General features: G+C 44.8%; 1 protein-coding gene across 5 annotated transcripts in view; it reads left to right on the top strand.

The window, feature by feature from the left end:
* LOC127636741 (GTPase-activating Rap/Ran-GAP domain-like protein 3) overlaps positions 1 to 22,566 on the top strand; it is a 140,670-nt gene that overhangs the window by 31,857 nt on the left and 86,247 nt on the right. For all 5 annotated transcript variants that reach the window (XM_052117475.1, XM_052117448.1, XM_052117441.1 and 2 more), the window contains exon 2: positions 1,197 to 1,266. In XM_052117475.1, coding sequence (XP_051973435.1) covers positions 1,197 to 1,266 — 70 coding nt within the window. The remainder of the gene's footprint in view (positions 1 to 1,196; positions 1,267 to 22,566) is intronic.

Raw genomic sequence — 22,566 nt, 5'->3', positions numbered from 1 at the left:
TCCATCCCCTCCCCCCCCCCATCAAATCACATGAGAGCCATTTCATGGTGCATAGCAGAGGTGCATAAAGCATCTTTGTTTAACTTCTGCTATAGCTACATATATTTTCAAAGAATGCATGTGCAAGCTAATGATTAGAAATGTACAATTAAAATATTGCACATCACCACATATATTCACTTTATATGCTGTTGTCAGTTATGTAAAGCAATTCTAAGCTTCATTCGGCACTAATGGAAACATAATGATAGTCCTTACACTTAGTCGAAAGTGTACGCTCATCTTATGCTCACATGAATTATTTTTACTATTTAGGCTACATTGCATTTGAAGTGAAATAACTGTAATATTTGTGCTGTAAGTGTTCATGTAGCTCAGCATTTAAATTGTTTAAACTGAGTCAGGCAAGATAATGCTTCGATAAAGCAAATATTATGAAAAAAAAACTTCTGACTGTACTGTACTGAATGTCTGTTAAGAGCTGCATTAGCCTATAAATGCCTTTATGGTGTTCTTGTGAAATGTTTTCAATAGGAGAGAGCTTTTTTGAGGTTTTGGGAAGATGTGTGCAGTTTTATTGTCAGCAGAATCACTGTTCATGTTGTTTTTACTCAAATAAGTGACAGTCTGCGACATCATAGAGATCTGTGTTGGAGTGGGCGGGGCCTCTAGTTTTCAGTATGCAGGTTTTTGTTATTTAAAGGTGAAGTATGCAATTTCTGCACAGTAATGACTATTTTCAAACCGGATTCTTGAGGATTCCCTCCATCTGCCTGTTGTAAAAAAGGGGTTGTCCCACATTTATGCCTGTGTTGGTCTGATTGAGAGCAATGTTATGATAGCGCTTCAGACACACTGTGTTTTAATTTTTCTGGTAAATCAACCTGCAAATGGCTTATTTACTGTATAGTTATCTCTTCATATGAAGCTGGGATAGAAGAAAGTATTAACATTGAAAAATTACACACTTCACCTTTAAAGAAAAATGCTGTTTAACTCTATTTAAAACTCACATTTTCTAATTTGCTGCATGTACATTTGCATCCATAATTGTAAATATGTTAACCACAGTAACATTTTGCATGTCTTAAAACTGTGAGAAATCAAAATATTTGAAAATTCCTGCTAAGCATAATTATTGTGTGAAGTTAACCTTTATGAAATCAGTGTGAATGGTTGTATACTCTGTGTTGCAGCTCAGCTTCAGAGGATCTGGGGTGTAGGAGAGGAGAGTTCAGCCGGAAACACTATGGATCGGTTGAACTGGTGAGGACTATTTTATTTGAGCTCTTCTTTATATCCCCCTTCTCCTCCTCCTCATTTTTAACCCCCCTTCTAATACAATTTTCTCATCTTCTGCATTTTTGTGCAGTGAGTGACTGCTGTTTAATTCCTTCTGTTATAAGTTTGTGGTGAGGTCTGTTGTATTAAATTAGACTTTAATGACTCCGATCGTGTGTTCGAGATTCACAATTTTTAATAAGACTGTTCATATTAGAATATTATACGTTTATTAGTCTCTTTAGTCCCTTAGAATTCAATTTGTGTTAAAAAACACAAATTCACGTCAGTCACAGCAGCATCAGTACACACAACATAATACACACAACCCAATCTGTATCACTTATAACCCTCCATTCACACGCAACCCATTGTGAAACAATTATTTAGCCCCAGTCATCACATTCTGCACAACCTTTACAACTCTCAGAACCTTACTGAACACTGCTCCTAGTGTTCTTAGGAAGAAATTAATGCTTTAACCTGTTCAGTCTGCACTTGGGAAGCACTTGTCTTCTCCTGGAAGGTAGTAGCTGATCCAGCAATATCACATGAGAATTCGGCATGTTGCTTCAGAATGTTCCATTACCCTGACATCGGCCCCAATGCAGAGTTACTGACAACTGGCATGTCCCTTCAGACATTAAGGGGTTGGTGTTTGGGGTTAGAATTAAAATATGCATTCCTCTTCACTGTCTTAAATCCTTTAAAGCTAAAAACAGCTTGCTTTAGGTGTCCGTCTGTGGTCTGTTGGGGCTTCCTTCCTTCAGGAATTCTGTAGAACATGGACATTTAAAAGGAAAACAATGAAGGCTTAAATTCGAACATTGACATCCCCTACCAGCTCTAGGCAAAGGTGCATGCAGAACAATACCAAAACGCTACTCTTTAAGGTATAACAAATTTTATTGATGCAGTAATATTAATTAATAATCAATACAATGCAATCGATAAACTTCCGACTTCCAACTACAAAAATAACATGATTAAATATGGTAACAGCTAAGCCTATAATACATGAGAGGAGGGTATGTGTGTGTGTGTGTGGGAATGTTTATGTGGTTTTCAAGGAAAAAATTTAGGTTACAAACTGGTAATTACAAGGGTATCATTCTATAAATGTGGTTTATGAGGACATTTCTAGTGTCCCCATAATTTAAATAGCTTAAAAAACATATTAAACAATGTTGTATTGAAAATGTAAACATGCAGAAAGTTTTCTGTGAAGGTTAGGTTTAGGGGATAGAATCTATAGTTTGTACAGTATAAAAATCATAATGTCTATAGAAAGTCCTCATAATGATAGGTAGACCAACGTGTGTGTGTGTGTGTGTGTGTGTGTGTGTGTGTGTGTGTGTGTGGGTGTATGTGTGTGTATAAGGAGAGAAGGAGTGCACAAAATGTCGGCCATGGGTCTCATGGAGAGTACGTCACTCAAGGTTTCTGACCAGAGAATGTGGCCGCGAATGTGGGCGGAGAGACTGGTTAATGGCGTCTGCCTGTTTAAAGCGTGTCTCCGCTGGTACGATAACTTAGGAACAAAGCTGGTTTCTTTCAGCAATTATCTGTTTGCCAAATGTGTGTGGGTGTGTTTGTGAGGGGTCGTGTGTGTGTGCGGTTAGAACGAGAGAGAGAGAACAGGTTGACGGCACCAAAGCCGGTTTAGCGATCTCGGAAGAGACGGCAACCATTAGTTTTATCATTCAGAGATTTGGTGAGCAGCTCGTAATCCGTCCGCCACGGTCGTTGGTACTTTAATGGATAAACTCAGTGTGCCGGTCTCACCCGTGATGGGGGAAATGCACAAACAGCCCAACGTGGTTGGACGACAACATGGAAATCTCATTTGTGGTAACACTAAGTTACAGTAATACTTTTAATATTATTAGAAGCAATGAGCAGACTCGGCGGTCCGTAAACTGTACAAGCAGTAACCTTGATACACAAGAATAACACACTATAATAATCTATCTCTACCCAGACATAAGCCTCTTACTTGAGTTGCGTGAGGACACGGGTAGAATGTGTGTTCAACCATCGTTTGACTCTGACTCGGTTCCTCGAAGCTCGGGTGATGACAGGAGGCCGTTTCCTCGCTCTGTCCGTGGGCGGTACAGCGGCTAATTCTTGACGGGTTGGTGGAGAAATCAGCGAGGGAAAAACATCCACCTTCACTTCTGCAGGCAAAAGGATGAGACGCGAATTGCTCAGCAGTCTCCTTCGGATCCATTAGTGTGCTCAATGGAACATGCTTGGTGGAATATTGGCTTGTCCATCAACATTGAGAAGGTATTGCCAAACTTCAGGTACATATGTTACTTCCTTTGAGCAGTGAGGCTAACCTGGTAGCAGCATGGCTGCAACTAGAAGTGGTGAAAACTGTCACTGGAAGCAAGCTTAGGAGGAATTTCAAGGGTTTTATACTCTTTTATACTTTTAAACTACTTTTATACATGAAATCATAGTTGAGGAATGCATTCTGTGGTGTTTTTCATCCAATAGGAATTTAAATTTCGATCCTTCTGAATTTAACACGTAGGTGTAAAGTGAGCAAGACTTGATTGGACCTGCAGTCTGTTTGGACTCCCTTTGTTTGATTTTGGCTACTGATTCTGTGTTATCAGGCTCTGCGTGTTCCTACAGGCCTCAGTCAGGCTTTATGATTTTAGGTAGGCCTGCCTTTGTCTCCTATCTGAGCACATGAGGCCCAACAGGTCATTTCATTTGGAAACATCTGGACACTTCCCGTTTCTGCCACTGGGGGCAGTGATTCGAATTCTGGTAAGCACAGAACGATTTCAGTTCAAGAAAAATCAATCTACTGTTTCCAAAATCACTCTAAGATCAGTCTGGCTTATCATAAGGTTCAGCTTGAATGAACATAAGGAAATAATATTGCAGCAGATATTCAGTCATAAAATTCGAATAGTATTTTTACTATTCGAATAATTATTGGAGAACGAATATTCAAATATTCCATTACACGTGCACATCCCTAGTTCTCTGTATGCTACAGAAAAAGAAAATTTCTAATAAAACAAATATAATTCCAATCTTGATTCCAAAAAGAAAACAAAATCTAGTTTTAAAGAATAGATCAAAACAGATTAAAACTTTTAGTGTGTCTTTTCAATTACTTATTCCTAATTACTATAAATGTTGAACATGTGACATTTGCCAGAATGTCTCCCTTACCCAGACATTTGAACTGTTCTCAACAATAATTGATACAAATCTGATAAATGCTTCATTTAACTTTCTTTCCTAAGAACTTAAATTACATTTTCAATTAATTTGGTATTTCTGTGTACAGTTTGGATTTGTTAATGATGATCATGGATGCAAAATCATGAGAGGAATAGAACATGCATGTAAACCATCTCTCATCTAAACATTTTATCATTTTATGTCAGGAAAATTCACTATTTCTTTAGTCAGAAATTAAAACTCGTAATCCTGACAGTAATCCCATTTTTTTTTATATAACTGTAATCTGATTACGATGTTTTATGTAACTGTAACAGATTACAGTTACCTAATTTGTGTATCCTGATTACCTAACGCTGTTACAAGCAATCTTTTACTCCCCAAGCCTGTTTATATGCTTCAGGGTGATTTGACTGGTCAGACACGTGTTCTGTGTACTGTATACTGTGTGTGTGTGGCTGGGTTCCTTTTAGAGGTGTCTGTCTCTCCCAGATAATCGGTACACAGAGGAAGTGGCTTAATACCACACTAGATGCTACATCCTATGTGAAAGGCATGCATGACGTTTGTGGGTAGAATGAAATGGGTGACCTTGTGTCAGACAGAACCATGTCACAAAACCGCATGCATTATCATGCGCGACAGATGGGGAATGTAAATATGAGTGTAACACTGCATGTGTATATTTGTGTGTGAAAAAGGGAGTGAAAGAGTGAGAGAAAGTCATTTGTCCTTTGTTATCTAAAGCTGTACAGTATGTCACTATTATCATGGTGTTATGTTAATCATATTGGTAAGAATGTACAGCACTTTATCTGTATACTGTATGTAATGATTTTTCCAGGTCATTCCTTACATCAGGCCTTTATGGACACGTTGGAGAAAGAATCACCATTGGCAATTAATTTTTTGTTTTTTACTTTTGACATTGTGTAAACGTAATGCAACTGAAAACTCAAAAAGCTATTAAAAACATTGAGAAGGGGCATCATCATATATATTATACAGTATATAACCATATATAATAGTGAAAATATTCACAAGATTGCAATCTAATGACATTAAAATTAATAATGTTATTTTAAAAATAATAATTTAAGTGCAACTATATCAAAACTACTAGGCAATTTTCTTTGTTTACCAAACCCTTACGTAGATGCAGCACACGCCTATTTGTTACATTCTTTAATATTTACATGTTTTGTGAAGTTAAAATATTTAACAATGTATGACTGTGCCTTTTAAATATTTATGTATTTACACATTTATTACACTTACTACATTTTGTAACATGTTTGTTTATATGCACTGATTTACATTGATATATACAGTACAGTAGAACAAGTGCTAAATTGGTACTGTCTCTTCAGATTAATAGGAGCGTTGCAAAATAATTAGTAGGCATTGCAAAGAAAAAGATGTGTGGCAAAATCATTGCTGCCTAAAAATCCATAGATGACTCCATAGATGAAGAAGATATAAAACAACGTGGAGTGCCATAAACCAAATCAACAAACTAACACAAGTGTTACACGGACGAGAACTGACAATCACTGAACAAAACAAGTAGGTATTTATACAAAAACAGAACTACTGATGGAATGGAAGACAGGTGGGGCTGATGAGGACCCCCCCCCCCGGTGCCTTAAGATGGAGAAGGACATGAGGAAACAGGTAACTCGGGAGGATCCAGGAGTAGAGTCTGGATGGCTGGGATGGGAACTGGGAGGCAGCCACAGAGGAGGGACAGGGTCAGGAGGCCCGGGATGCTGAGTCATGGGAGGCAGGGCCATGGAAGATGGAGCCATGGAGGGCTTAAGGCACAGAGCCAGGGAAGGTTGAGCCAAGTGAGGTGGAGCCGTGAGAGTATTGAGGGGCAGAGCCATGGAAGGCAGAGCCATGAGAGTCTTGAGGTGGAGCCAGGGAACTTTGTGCCCGGAGAGTAGCCGATGGCTCGAAGGGCCAGGGTGGAACTGAAGGTTAGGAGGACAGAGGTAGCGGCAAAGGCTTGGAGGACCGAAGCGGAGCTGGGGATCGAAGGACTAAGGTGGAGCTGGTGGGACTGAGGACCAAGGCGGAGCTTGAGGGAAGGGGATCCCTGGTAGAGCCAAAGGTGGAGCCAGGTGACCGACGGACCAAGGCGGAGCTGGAGGGATGAGGTACCCTGGTGACACCGATAGGCTGACTGACCAGGGTGGAGACTAGGGGACGTAGGGCTGAGGTGATGAGGGATCAGAGGGCCGAGTCTGAGTCCAGGGCTTGAAGGGTCAAGGACGAGTCAGAGGGTTGACAGATCCCCTTGCCTCTGAAGTCACCGGGGCCAATGGTCAATCTGGTGACTTGATCAGAGGAAGGAGGAGCTGATATCCTGGGTGTAGCCAGCTGAGAAGAAGAAGTGCTGAATTGAACCAGCGGAAGAGGAAGGGCTAGGTTGCTGGACAGAACCAGCGAGTCCATGGTGCTGAACGGAACCAGCGGAGTAGAGGGGGTGGATGGAACCAGCGGCGGATGAACAGTAGTCAGGGTGGGAATCAGGGTGGGAATCACATCAAGCACAATAAGCTCCTCGAGAGCTGGCTCTGGTACGGTCGAAGCTACAGGCTCTGGATCTGGGACAGCCTCAACTGGATGGTCCCCTTGCTCGAGGAGGAGGATTCTTACAGCCGGCAGATCCATCTTGTTAGGTCAGTTCTTCTGTCACGTATTGTGTTAGTGATGATGATGAAGGAGAGGCGAGAGGTGATGGATCAATTTGCAGGCATTTTAATGAAGAAGATGAAGATGTAAAACAATGTGGAGTGCCATAAACCAAATCAACAAAGTAACACAAGTGTTACACAGGCGAGAACTGACAATCAATGAACAAAACAGGAGTATATGTATACGCAAACGGAACTAATGGTGGAATGGAAGACAGGTGAGGATGATGGGGAACAGATGGCTGATGAGGGCAGTGTTCCATGGGAAATGTAATCCAGGGGAAAACTTCAAAATAAGAATTCTAGAGAAAACATAGAGACAGACTGTGACAGCAGTGTACATTAACAAGAGAGAAGTTGCACGGTTGTTTTTTTACCTCATCCATGCAATGTATGATTAGAAACAATGTTTATTTTTATCTTTTTGATCACCAACTGACTGTAAATAACAGAAAGAAATTTAAAAGAGACATGAAATGAAAATGGGGTGCCTAAATCTTGTCTTCGGACTCAAAATACGTGGAATTAAGCAAAAGTAAACTTTTACTTGCAAAATGTATTGACTTTTTCTTATTCTTACAAATATGTATTGTACACATACTCAAATTAAAATCGGCAAGCTCTCGAGTTTTGCAATACTTTTACCTTTTAACAGATGTCCAACAGGCACGTTACTGGTCTGTATCCATGCTTTAAAATGGTGAATGTTTTGAAAATAGTCTGGGGAAAAGTTTAACCAAAGTCAGAGTTGACGTTGTTAAATGCAATGTCAGTGATATTTCAAGGCTGAACTAAAGCGATGGTGACAGCGCAATCATGACAGATCTGGAACCACTGCAGTCAAATAAGTTCAATCTCCTTAAGGGCGCGTGCTGTTGAGACACAACACGCTGTTAAAGACAAGGCTGAATCCAGCTTCTTAATCATCCGCTGCTTATTCAGTAAAAGGATCGCACACTCAAGTTCTTCTTTGCCACTTTACAACTCTGAATATTTGAATATAACTCTGAATATAAATTTGAATATTTACTCTCCAGTGGCTAAAAAAATACATATTTTAGTCGCATAGCATGACATTTGGTTGCATATGCGAGTGATTTACTCACTATGTAGAGGAATGAATAAGATCAGTTCCTGAATTGTGCAAAAACTTAATAAATAATTATATTAGAGATATTTCCATTTTATCCCAGATTCCAGACAGAATTTTTTATACTTTCTTATATAAACATTAAAGTGCTGTCTGTTAGCTATCTCCTGACTCCTGACTGTTATGTAATACTGCGCACATGATAAAGATACACATTCTACGACTGGAATTCTAGAAAACAGGTCTTAACCATTGTGATAGAGTTGCATTGATTGATTTGCTAGTGACTGGTAATGTGTGTCTTTTATTTGTCTAAAAAACAAATAGTGCTGCCCCAATCTCACACCATTGGTTGAGGCAAAGCTGCTGTGTATGACTGGTTGGAACGCTCAAACAAACAGAGCAATGTTTTGATAGCATCACAGAGCCACAGTTTTCTCGAATGGTTTACTTGTCTCTGCATATTAAGCTGGGATAGTAGAAAGTATTTTAATGTCCAAAAAATGACAGGTGCTTATGTCCCTTACAATTTCAAAATGAGAACTATGAAGTTTATTCATAAAAATGAGGCATACAGGCAAAATTTACCCAGTTTTACTGCCTGCCTTTGCTTTTCCATATGATTGTTTTGAATCCATTTCTTAGGGCCCTATTTTAAGAGTGATAGCCTTAAACAGTATGCCATAAGTCATACGCGCAAAGTCAGTGGGCATGGCCATGGAGGGTTGGTATTTTTGTGTAGACATGCGCTAAGTATTGGTGCAAATACTTTTGGCTAAATCACTCGTGCAATGCTCAAATGGGCTGGATTAAGTGCAGTTTAATTCTGAGGTTTTCTCCGGTTATTATTCCACCGTCTGCATGTTATTATATAATATATTCTCTCAATCAACAGTGATATAAACCAAGACAGCACATTCATAAGAAGTTGGCAGTGTAAATGAACTGAAGAATAAATGATGTTATGCATTAACTGCGTAGTTTATGGTTATCGGGCATATTTCTATGGCAGTGATACACTCCTTTCAAACGCATGGAGAATGTGATTCTCATTAGAATTTGGATGTAGGATCTGTTAAAATACAGAGAATGTAAGTATCATTTTCAGTATCATTTTCATCTACTGACACACACAAATCATGGCTGGTATTAACAGTCATAAACATATAAAAGTCTCATATACTGTAATACTCTGATTGTCAGGGACAAATTTTGATGTTCCACTATATTTTCAGAATTTGGACATTAACTTTATTACCACCTGCTGGTGGAATCTCCAAACAGCAAATTCAGGAACTGAGTTTAAACTTTGCGCTGAGTTAAGACGGGGCTTTCAAAAGTCTTTGTGTATCTACCTATTTCTCAGGAAAAAAGTTCACAGTTTGCGCACATACACCCACAATAATGCAAACACTCCCACCCACTGCCACTTGCACTTTGCACTGGCATGAAATTGGAAAAGATGCATGAAAATAGAGCCCTTAGTGTTTGTTTCCCTTATATACACTTAAATGCATGTCCACAATTTGCAACCAAGCTATTTGTTATGCAAAGGCATATAGTTAAAGCCTTTATGGATAATTAAATACTGTATGATGTCATGAGGGCATGAAATTTCAAATTATGCTGCTCGATGACGTACACATATCACACAGTTTTCATCTTCTTCCTCTGACATATATCCCTTATTACAGTGATTTAATTTTGACCAAACCCAAACTCCTTCATATTGTAATAAGCTGTTGCCACCCCACACGTGTATGCTGAGCAGAGGGAGGGTTGGCAGCAGAGACACTGCGGTGTGTAAAATTAGCATGTTGGGCTCAGTGGAACATACTGCCTGCTAGTGTCATATCAAGCATTGCGAGTGACTCACTCTCACTGCATCTAATGCAGTGGGTGGGTCACTTTCCCTAGAGTTTTTCAAAAGATGGGACATGCAATTTTTTTATGATGCAATGAAGCTGTGTTTAAGACAAAAATGAAAGTTTGTCTGTATGACATGTGCTATATATTTAATCCATAGTTTAGCTTTTTGTGAGGAAGGATCTCAAATTGAAGTGGTTATTCACTTTTAACTTTCCCCTCTCCTGTTAGTTCCTTTATAGTTCATCTCATTTACATTTATGCATTTGGCAGACACTTTTATCCAAAGCGACTTACAGTGCAATTATTACAGGGAAAACCCCCCCCGGAGCAACCTGGAGTTAAGTGCCTTGCTCAAGGGCACAATGGTGGTGGCCGTGGGGATCGAACCAACAACCTTCTGATTAACAGCCCTGTGCTTTAGCCACTACGCCACCACCCTACGCCATCATCTCAATGGTAGTTGAGGTGGGTGGGTTTGGGGGGGTTTATGAGGAAAGGTTTTTAGTAGGGATGCACCGAAATTAAAATTCTGGACCGAAACCAAAAATCCAGGATGCACTTGGCCGAAATCCGAAACGGAAATCGAAATTTACTTCTTTTTTTGCCTATTTTTTTTGTGTATAATTGTAATAATATTATACTTTCATTAATTTCATGAATTTAATGAATCTGAATTGAAAAACTACAAACCAATAAAATAAATCACACTTTTATTGAAAGTAACACACCAAAATTGGACAAAAAATATATAAAAACTATAATAAATATTATTCTTCATTCAGTTCTGTAAAAATCTAATTTTAAAGATTTTATTAACAATTATCCAAATAATGTAAAGTTTTAGAAAACTATTATATGCAAAACAACAGTCAAGTAATGAACTTAGCTAACATCTTTCAAAAAGTTTAAATATGCAACAGTAATTTTAATTAAAACAAAAAGGCAGAACACAGAATGGCAGAGGGCCTCTATTCCACTGATCTATATATAATTATAATATAGAATTATATATATAGATCAGTGCTCTGTTCTGTTTATGTAAACGTATGTACACTTTAAGTTAAAATTAATGTGCAAAACAACAGTGCAAAACAGCAGTAATTGAACTAAATCCAACCTCAACTATAAACAACAGATGTATCCTCAAGTGAAGAACAAGTGTAATGAAAGCTCATCAAGAACATGAGATTCTGCACTGAACAGTCTCTCACTCTTTGTGCTGGTGCTTGGGGCAGATAAATACCTGTGTGCAATCCGCGCAAGCAAAGGAAAGCGGTCTTTGATTATGCGACCGTAGTCAAGGGGATTGTTGCTTCTGACAATGGGTAGATCAGTTAGATACGTCTCAAGTTGTGGTGTAGCTGCGCTAGTTGTGTCACTGCTGTGGATCGGGGCACTTTCCTGAAGAATCTCTTGCTGTACTCTGTATGTATATCTCTTGAAATTTCTGCTGAACAAATACTGCAGATCAGAAACTTTGAAGAATTTCCACACCGCTGACATGATCGGCCTTTGTTGGGTAGCGCTGTGATAAGGGCTAGATCGATCCAGAGTGAAATCTGAGCACTGAGGGGCGGGGCGAGGAGGTATATATTTTCGGCCTTTTTTCTCTTTCTGCAAAAAACCGAAAGTGCCATTTCGGCCGAAAATGTTCGGCGGCCGAAATTTCGGTGCATCCCTAGTTTTTAGGTTAAAAACTGGTAATTACAAGGTTATTATGATTTATATAATGGTTTATGAAGACAATTCTAGTGTCCCCATAATTCAAATCACTTAAGAAAAATACAAAACAAAGTTTTTTTTTTTTTTTTAAATGTACAAATGCAGAAAGTTTTTTGTGAGGTTAGGTTTAGGTGTAGGGTTCGTACAGTATAAAAATAATTGTGTCTGGCTGGCTTTCACCCACAGTAGGCTAAACCTTCAAGACCACCAGTACCGACTTCAAGCTTCGTGGTCAACGCATCCGCATTTCACGCTGGAGACCGTGGTTCGAGTCCCGTTCGGAGCGTGATTTCCTTGTTTATCAGGTGTTGTTTTCTCTAAGGATAACCAATAAGCATTAGCATAAAATGTATTTGTGATATTACTTTGTAGTAAATATACACTTTGAGGGTAGCAAAGATGTGCCAGAATCAGGCATGGAAACTGGTAACAATTAATCAGTCACTTTACTTTAGAGAAAGTTAAAAGTGAAACATTGTTTATCCCAATGATCCTAATGAAAGGATTTTGACAGATGAACATGGAGAATTATATACAGTTCGATGCCATGGTGTGTCAATGAACTTAGACTAAAGTCATTCATGTATTTCTTTAACTTAGGATCTTATACATCATTTTGACTATTTATGTCAAAAAATATAAATTATTTATATAAAAAAAAATTTTTTACTTCACTTTACTCACTATAATATTACTCTTTTGTGATGACTTTATGGTAATGTACATGACAATTCAAGAATCATGATAGATCTAAGGGCAATCCCACTGATATGCTCTTCCCAATACATTTTCTTCAATGGTATTGGTCTACAATTTGACATATGTAGCACTTGATGAATTAGTTGTTTGAAGCTGATTTGCAATAAGTTATGTGCTGTATCTGTTCTTTTGCATCACAGATGATTCAGGGAGGAGAGAGGATGTTGAGGATAGTACTAGAGTGGAAGATTTAGGAACTGTAGAAACAGGCCCAGCAAGAGCAAAACTCAAAGAATACCCTCTCACCAGCTTTGGACTACAGAGAAGTGGTTGCTAGTGTGAAAATAAAATGGTCTGGGCTAAGCCCCGGATGTCCTTCAATGCTGGAAACGCCTCTGCCCAGGAGGCGGAGCCGGGAGAGGCGGAGCCGGGAAGGAACTAGGAGGCGTCGGAGGCGAGGCTGAGGGAGGCTTCGGAGGTGGAGCCGGGAGTGACTCTTGCGGCGGGGCCGTGGGAGGCAGAGCCGTAGGAGGCTCTGGTGGCGGAGCCGTAGGAGGCTCGGGAGGCGGAGCCGTAGGAGGCTTGGGAGGCGGAGCCGTGGGAGGCTCAGGTGGCGGAGGCGGAGCCATAGGAGGCTCGGGAGGCGGAGCCGCAGGATGCTCGGGTGGCGGAGCCGCAGGAGGCAGAGCCGTAGGAGGCTCGGGAGGCGGAGCCGCAGGAGGCGGAGCCATAGGAGGCTGAGCCATAGGAGGCGGAGCCGTAGGAGGCTTGGGGGGCAGAGCTGTGGGAGGCTCGGGAGGCGGAGCCGTAGGAGGCTGAGCCATAGGAGGCGGAGCCCTGGAAGGCTCGAGAGGCTCGAGAGACTTGAGAGGCGGAGCACTGGAAGGCTCGAGAGACTTGAGAGGCGGAGCCCTGGAAGGCTCGAGGGGCTTGAGAGGCGGAGTCCCAGGAGGCTCGGGAGGAGGAGCTCTGGAAAGCTCGGAAGGCTCGGAAGGCAGAGTACTAGGAAGCTCGGAAGGCGGAGCTCTGGAAGGCTCGGAAGGCAGAATACTAGGAAGCTCGGAAGGCGGGGCACTGGGGAGCTCGGAAGGCGGAGCTCTGGAAAGCTCGGAAGGCGGAGCACTGGGAAGCTCGAGAGGAGCTGACTCTTGGATGGGCGCGACCACTGGCGCTGGCCTTTGGACGGTCATGGCTACTGGCGCTGGCTCTTGGACGGTCATGGCTACTGGCGCTGGCTCTTGGACGGTCATGGCTACTGGCGCTGGCTCAGGGACGGTCGAGGCTACAGGCACTGGCTCAGGGACGGTCGAGGCTACAGGCGCTGGCTCAGGGACGGTCGAGGCTACAGGCGCTGGCTCAGGGATGGTCGAGGCTACAGACGCTGGCTCACTGACTTCTGAGGCGACAGGCTCTGGCTGGGTTACCGTGGTATGCACCGGCTTGGGTTCGCTGGGCGCTGAGGGCAGAGCCAAGAGGGGTTTAGGGCACGGGGCTGCGGCAGGCGGAGGCTGGAGAGCAGAGATCTTTCCCCTTCTCCTCTTCCTCCGGGCTGATGCGACTGGCGAAGCTGGGACGCTGTTCCTGGTCAGCGTGGCTTCAGGTTCGCTGGCCGTGGCTGGCAAGGGCTCCGGCTCGCTGACGGTAGAGGCCGCAGGCGCAGGCTCGCTCACAGTGACATGCGTGGGCGTTGGCTCGCTCACCGTGACAGGCGTGGGCGCAGGCTCGCTCACCGTGACAGGCGTGGGCGCAGGCTTGCTCACCGTGACAGGCGTGGGCTCTGGCTCGCAGACCGGGGCAGGCGTAACAGGGAGAGCCTGGGATGGCTGAAGACAGTAGGTGGGGAGGTAGGGTCCTTCCCAGCATGGCCCACAGTGAACGGGGAGCCGCACAACAATAAGGTCAGCTCCAGGAAGTCGCGGAGAGTCCAGCCGCGTGATGCCGGCGGCAGCCGCTCCTTCAGCCAGCCACTCAGGTTTTCCCTGAAGAAGACCACAAGGGAGGTGTCCGGGAAGTCCGCAACAGCCGCAAGACCAAGGAAGTCGCGGACGTGGGCCTCAATCAGACGGTCCTCTTGCCTCAGGCAGAGCAGGTGGTATCTGGCACGTAAAACCGCTGGATCCATGGTGGGTCTATCGTTCTGTAACGATTGAGCAACGAGGCAGACGAGGAGATGTGGATCCAAATGCAGTTTAGATTTTATTAAATAAACAAACAAGTAAACACAAAGGAACAACCCTCAATGGGGAAATAAAACATAAAACTGAAAACTAAACACAATGAAAACAAACAGAGAACTCGGGCAGGGAACACGTACCAGGCTAACAACAAACAACGACAGACAGAGACTGAACAAATAGACTGGGTTTAAATACAAGAATGTGGGACAAAGGGGCCAATGAACAAACAGGACTCAAACAAGATAACAAGGTGATCAACAGAAACCAAAGGCAAACAAATGAGGGCAGGTGCAAACAATGAACGAAAGCTAACAAGGAGACAGTGGAGCTACAAAAGGGCCAAAAGTGAAAACTAAGGAGTACAAAAGTGACAAAAATGGTAAACAAAAGGGCAACGGTGGAACAAGACAGGGTATACATAACAATATCAATCTATTTTCTCACATAAAGGTGATTTCTGGTTTTACCATCCTTGTGGGCTAAACCGACACACACATAAAAAAACACTCAATGTCACAAAATGTCACATGTTTGATGTCACCCTTACAACCCCTGCCCTTTGACCTTTCAGAAAAAGGTCCACCACTCACCAAAAGGGCATATGTAGCAGCTCCTCTGGCATTTATCCATAGCCATCTGTGTGTATTGATGTGTGTGTGTGTCTCTATGTGTGTGTTTTTTCAGAAAGATAGCACACCTCATTTTATGTGAACTGGGTTTTTTCTTTAGATTTTAGATTATGTGTTATTAATTTACCTTTGTTGAGTAGCACTTTGGTGCAATGATTAATTTCCTTCCCCTCCTCCTATAAAAAGAAATGACTCTTAAGATATTTAAACTCTTGGCTTTTGTTTGATGGCCTCTTCATTGTATACTGTTCAGAGTTTCACAATTTCACCCAAAGCACTGTTCCAGAGTGTAGGCTGATTTAGATTATGGAAATGTCTCCTTTTGTATTTCTCTCAGCCTCAATTGCAGTGCTTCCTCCATTTGTGTCCCCCTCCAGATCCTTTCCTCATCTCATCTCACTCTCCCTCTCCCTCTCTCCCTATTGTGTGAGGCTTGAGAACACAAACAGAAGCTCTCTGAAAAGATCAATGTTATATCCCAGATCACAATAGCACTGACTCTCTCTCTATCTGTTTTAAACATTTGTTGAGTTTTGTTGATTGTCTTGTATAAGTGAGAGCATCACAAAATACCAACAAAACATCCTGTATTTATGAGACATTTGTGCTTTAAAGTAGGTTGCTGAGGTGTGTGCCTGCACATCCATTAGAGGGGATGTTATATATCATAGGCATGTGTCAATGGCAAATGTCATGATGTCTCAAGGGTTTTGACCCCCTCCCACAACCATTTATAAACAGTAAGACATTTTTATCCATAAAAGGCTTTATTATTTTACCAACCACTCTGTGTCTGAGTGTAATGGCTGTTTGTAGTTGATGTACTACTCAGGCTTAACTAGTGTGGCTGAAGTTTTTTACCGCACTCTAAAAACACTGATAGCCAACAGTAGTCCTACCATCCTGAATTCAAAACATTCTCCATGTCTATGTATATACAGTATATTTATATTTGTATGTACATATTACTTATGTTAGCGTGTACATTTTATAATGATTCTAATCACGTTTTAATAACATGATTGTGTATTTACAAGAAATAAAAATATACATTATATAGTATGTAAAAAAGTAAATATTTTTAGTTTTCCAGGAACTCTAAAACAACATTTATATATTGATTATGAGGATTACTCGGTACATGCCTATGTACTATATAAGTTACTGTGACAACCGCCAAAGGAAGGGACGGAAACAGGTGTCAGCTTAAGGGGTAAGCTTTTTATTTTTTCACTAAATATGTTTATATGTATAGCAGTCTTTCTTGGACGGGTTGTCCGGGGTCCCCATGCTCCGTCGCTCCTGCACTTTTATGCCGCTCTCCTCATGTTACTGAAATCAGACACAGGTGTTAGTCATCATTTAGCTCAGGTGTGAGCGCCCTTACCGCTTTTCTCTCCCGGACGGGCGCTTGACCACGCCCCCGCTGCCACATACCCCCACCGCCCGACTCAGGCCAGGGCGTCATCCGGCCTGCCTACCACTCCCCCCCATTTCTGGAGAGGAAGTCAGCGGCAGCCATCTGCACCCCCGGTCTGTGGACCACCTTGAACTTAAAAGGCTGGAGGGCCAGGTACCAACGGGTGATCCGGGCGTTAGTATCTTTCATGCGGTGGAGCCACTGCAGTGGGGCATGATCCGAGCAGAGGGTGAAGGCCTGCCCCAGCAGGTAGTATCGGAGGGTGAGGACCGCCCACTTGATGGCCAGACACTCCTTCTCTACGGTGCTGTACTTAGTCTCCCTCAAGGAGAGCTTCCGGCTAATGTACAGCACCGGGCGCTCCTCTCCCTCCACCACCTGCGAAAGTACAGCCCCCAACCCTCTGTCTGAAGCGTCCGTCTGCAAAACAAAAGGGAGAGAGAAGTCAGGTGCATGCAAAAGCGGCCCCCCACAAAGTGCAGCTTTAATCTGTGTAAACGCCTGTTGGCACTGCCCCGACCATTGGACCGGATCTGGAGCCCCCTTTTTAGTAAGGTCAGTCAGCGGGCTGGTGACATCCGAATAATTAGGTACAAACCGTCTGTAATAGCCAGCCAGCCCCAGGAACTGCCTCACCCCCTTTTTGGTCTTGGGTCTAGGGCAAGTCGCAATCACTGCGGTCTTGTCAATTTGGGGACGCACCTGGCAATGACCCAAGTGGAACCCCAGATACCGTACCTCCACACGCCCAACCGCGCACTTTTTCGGGTTTGCCGTGAGCCCCGCCCGCCGCAGCGATCTCAGGACGGCCCTCAGATGTTGCAAGTGCCGCTGCCAATCATTGCTATAAATGATGATATCATCTAGATAGGCAGCAGTATGCGGTCTGAGGATCCTATCCATGAGTCGCTGAAATGTGGCTGGTGCCCCGAACAAACCGAAAGGATGCGTCACGAATTGGTGTAATCCGAACGGCGTGGTGAAGGCCATTTTTTCACGGGATATTGGTGTCAAGGGGATCTGCCAATAGCCCTTCGTTAGATCCAAGGTCGAATAAAACCGAGCAGTACCTAACCGATCGAGCAGTTCATCAACACGGGGCATTGGGTACGCGTCAAATTTAGACACCGCGTTGACTTTTCTATAATCCACACAGAAACGTACAGACCCGTCGCTCTTGGGAGCAAGGACGACCGGGCTGGACCAATCGCTCTGAGATTCTTCTATTACTCCCATGTCAAGCATCGCGTCCAATTCTTCCCGAACTATTTTCTTTTTATGTTCGGGCAAGCGATAAGGGTGGCAACGTACCACTACGCCCGGCTCGGTCTCGATGTGGTGTTGTATGATGTCTGTGCGGCCCGGTAGAGGAGAGAACACATCTGCAAACTCCTTTTGTAGTTCGGAAACCTCTGCGAGTTGGCGTGGTGAGAGGTGGTCTCCACAAGGAACCGGGGTGTTAGGATTGCAGGCTTTGTCCGAGCTCCGCCCTCTCCGGAACTACCGTTGCCAACGTCACAGAGGCCGCCTCTTCCCTCCACAATTTCAGGAGGTTGAGGTGATATATTTGACGCGCGCCCCCTCTATCGGTACGTTTAACTTCATAATCGAGGTCCCCTACTCGTTGTGTGACCTCAAAGGGTCCTTGCCACTTGGCGAGTAATTTCGAGCTCGATGTTGGGAGTAATACAAGCACTTTATCTCCTGGTGCAAATTCCCGTAGCTGAGCACCCCTGTCATACAGCCGGCGTTGGCGTTCTTGAGCCTGGAGCAAATTCTCCTGTGTTAATTGCCCCAGTGTGTGGAGTTTTGCTCGAAGATCAAGAACGTATTGAATTTCATTTTTAGCATTAGAAGGTCCCTCCTCCCACGCTTCACGGATGACATTGAGGACCCCGCGTGGGCGTCGTCCGTACAGCAGCTCAAATGGGGAAAATCCCGTGGAGGCTTGCGGAACCTCTCGTACTGCGAATAACAGGGGGTCCAGCCACTTATCCCAATTCCTAGCGTCTTCATGCACGAATTTACGAATCATATTTTTGAGTGTTTTATTAAATCGTTCCACCAGTCCATCCGTCTGAGGATGGTACACGCTAGTGCGAATCGACTTAATGCCCAATAGTTCGTAAAGTTCGCAAAGTGTTCGTGACATAAAAGTAGTGCCTTGGTCGGTGAGGATTTCTTTCGGAACCCCCACCCGGGAGATTATCTTGAAGAGTGCCCCGGCAACACTACGTGCTGAGATGTTGCTCAGAGGCACTGCTTCCGGATACCGCGTTGCGTAATCCACCAGGACTAACACAAAGCGATGTCCGTGTGACGTCCGTTCTAATGGCCCGACGAGGTCCATTCCAATTCTCTCGAAGGGATCCTCGATCAATGGAAGGGGGCGCAAAGGCGCTTTTGGGGTGGCCGGTGGGTTTACCAGCTGACATTCGCGGCACGCCGCACACCACCTGCGGACATCGCCGCCAATGCCCGGCCAATAGAAACGGGCTATTAGACGGAAAAGTGTTTTCCGTTCCCCTAGGTGACCGGCCATAGGATTATAGTGAGCCGCCTGTAAAACCATTTCCCGGCGGCTCCGTGGAATCAACAATTGTGTCACCTCCTCCTTTGTTTGAGCGTCCTGCGTCACTCTGTACAACCGATCTTTAATAACTGAAAAATACGGATATGAAATGGCGATACCCGGCCGGAGTTGTTGACCATCGATTTCTCTCACTTGGTCAAAAGCGTGCTTAAGGGTTTCATCCCGCAACTGCTCCAAGGGGAAGTCCCCCTCAGGGAACTCCCTGAGAGGAGGGGTGACCCCCTCGCCCCTTCCCTCATCACTCAGAGCAGCCGAGGACGGCCCCGGCTCCGCCTCCCCTGCCAAAGCATCGCACATCACACACCTCTTCACTTTCATGCAGGACCCATCCGCACAAACTCCCTCTAATACATTTCTAAAATTCGGCCAATCAGTACCCAAGATTAGCGGATGGGTGAGGCAGGAACTAACCGCTGCCTCCACACTATGTTTTTCTCCCCGGAATTTGATCGCCAAAGTCACCATGGGGTACTTGTGAATATCCCCATGCACACACCTCACCCTCACCCGTTTAGCTGTGCCCAAAGCCCCGGGTTGGTGGATGGTGGTCTGATTACAGCCGGTATCCATCAATGCTTGGTATGTACCCCCTGGATCCTTACCGGGACCTGGTACGCTCCAGCCCGACCGGGGGCAGCCTGCGGGACATTGGAGACCCGCACCACCGTCCCCACCTCCATCAGCGGACACTGATCCCGGAAGTGGTCCGGGTCTCCGCACCTCCAGCAGACCGGCCCAGGCGCCACGGCCGCACCCGTGCTGGCGGGCACCACCACCTGAGGAGGAGAGCGGCTGAAGGACGGGGAAGGGGTAGGCGGGTTCTCCCACGGCCGGGAAGTTGGCCTGGTGTATCCTCCACGCCTGCGTGGGGCAGGAACGGGCCCTGGGGAGAGAGCAGAGCGAGAGGGAACAGGGGGGGAGGGAGAAGTAGGGGAAGACACAGGGGAAGGGGAGAGAGAGAGAGAGAGGGGGAGGGCTCATCCGCCCTCGGTATCGCCGCCAAGTGGTCCTCCGCGAGCTGAACAGCTGCCTCCAGCGACGCCGGGCGGTGGCACTGGACCCATTCCGCCGTTCTCCTGGGCAGTCGTTGCGCGAATTGCTCCAGTACCACCTGATCGATGACTCCCTCGATGTCGCGGTCCCCCGCGAGCAGCCACCGCCGACAGGCGTCCTGGAGCCGTTGAGCAAACGCAAACGGGCGGTCGGACTTCTCAAGCTTCATGCTCCGGAAGAGCTGGCGATTCTCTTCCGGGCTCCGACCAACCTATTGCAGAATGGCCCTCTTCAGGTCAGAGTAAGCCAGGAGGTTAGTCGCCGGCAGTTGTTGTGCCGCGAGTTGTGCTTCCCCGGACAGGAGAGGAATTATACGGGCTGCCCACTGTTCAGGTGGCCAGCCCCAGATTTCAGCCGTCTTCTCGAACAAGTCGAGGAAGGCCTCAGGATCATCTGCTACCCTCATCTTCTGTAACGTGGGCGGGGGCAGCGTAGCGTGGGTGTCCGGGGTCGCGGCTGGGGCCGACGCAGCCTCCTGGGTGAGGAGGCTCCAGATAGCGAGTCGGTCCTCTGCCTGAGCCCGCATGATCTCGAAGAACCGCCGATCTTGAGCCTGCCGGAGCTCAAGCAGGGATTGTTGGTGGCCTTGATGGAGAGTAGCGAGGGACTGGAGGATTTCCGCCAGCTGGGAGGACTCTATGGGGCGATCTTGTTCCATAACTAAAAAAAAAGTGTTCCCGGGTTTCTGCACCAATGTGACAACCGCCAAAGGAAGGGACGGAAACAGGCGTCAGCTTAAGGGGTAAGCTTTTTATTTTTTCACTAAATATATTTATATGTATAGCAGTCTTTCTTGGACGGGTTGTCCGGGGTCCCCATGCTCCGTCGCTGCTGCACTTTTATGCCGCTCTCCTCATGTTACTGAAATCAGACACAGGAGTTAATCATCATTTTGCTCAGGTGTGAGCGCCCTTACCGCTTTTCTCCCGGACGGGCGCTTGACCACGCCCCGCTGTTACAGTTACATATAAGTACTATATATTTACAATATAGCATAATATTACTATATTATACCGAACATTTATCTTAGTAAACTGTATATGGAAGCTGTAGTAAGGACTGCAACCCTGTATTAAGGACTGTAAAGAGATGGACGAATGATGCAGAGCTGAAACTACAAGCCTGCTTTGAATGAACTGATTGGAGTTTTTTGAAGCTGTAGCCACAGACCTGGACGAGCTCAAAGATACTGTGACATTATATATCAGTTTCTGTGAGGATCCTTACTAAGACATTTTTATCATTCAATAACGATAAACCATGATTTACAGCAAAACTCAGACAGCTTCGTCATGCCAAAGAGGATGCTTACAGAAGTGGGGATCAAATCTTGCATAATCAGGCCAAATCACACTGACGAAGGAGATCAGAGTGGCTAGAAGAAGCTACTCTGAAAAGCTGAAATAATTTTTTTTGTTTTCAGCCAATGATCCTGCATCTGTGTAGAGAGGCCTAAAGGACCTGAATGTACTGCAGGTTTGAAAAGCACAGTCTCACACCCCTCCCCCACACTGATCACATGACAAAATAAAATCACATGACTTAATGACTACAGGTGTGTCGCTCTCACGTCAATGGTCATAATGTTGTTTGATAGACTGATTTTGGCCTACCTGATGGACATCACTGGACCCCTGCTTGACCCCCTTCAGTTTGCTTACTGAGCAAACAGGTCTGTGGATGATGCTGTCAACATGGAACTGCATTATATCTTGCAACTCCTCAACAGACCTGGGACTTATGCAAGGATCCTGTTTAAGGACTTCAGTTCAGCCTTCAATACCATCATGCCTGATCTTCTCTCAACCATATTGACCCAGCTCTCCGTGCCCACCCCAATCTGTCAGAGGATCACCAGCTTTCTGACAGATAGGCAGCAGCTTGTGAGACTGGGGAAACTCACATCAGGGACCCTCGCTATTAGCACTGGTGCTCCTCAGGGATGCGTTCTCTCTCCACTCCTCTTCTCCCTGTACACGAATGACTGCACTTCAAAGGACCCCTCTCTCAAGCTCCTGAAGTTTGCCGATGACACCAAAGTCGTCGGCCTCATCCATGACGGTGACAAGTTTGCTTACAGAAAGGAGGTTAAACAGTTGGCTGTCTGGTGTGGTCACAAGAACCTTG

The sequence above is a fragment of the Xyrauchen texanus genome, chromosome 4 (genome assembly GCF_025860055.1).
Source record: "Xyrauchen texanus isolate HMW12.3.18 chromosome 4, RBS_HiC_50CHRs, whole genome shotgun sequence".
NCBI lineage: Eukaryota > Metazoa > Chordata > Actinopteri > Cypriniformes > Catostomidae > Xyrauchen > Xyrauchen texanus.
This window is presented reverse-complemented; position numbering and strand designations above follow the sequence as displayed.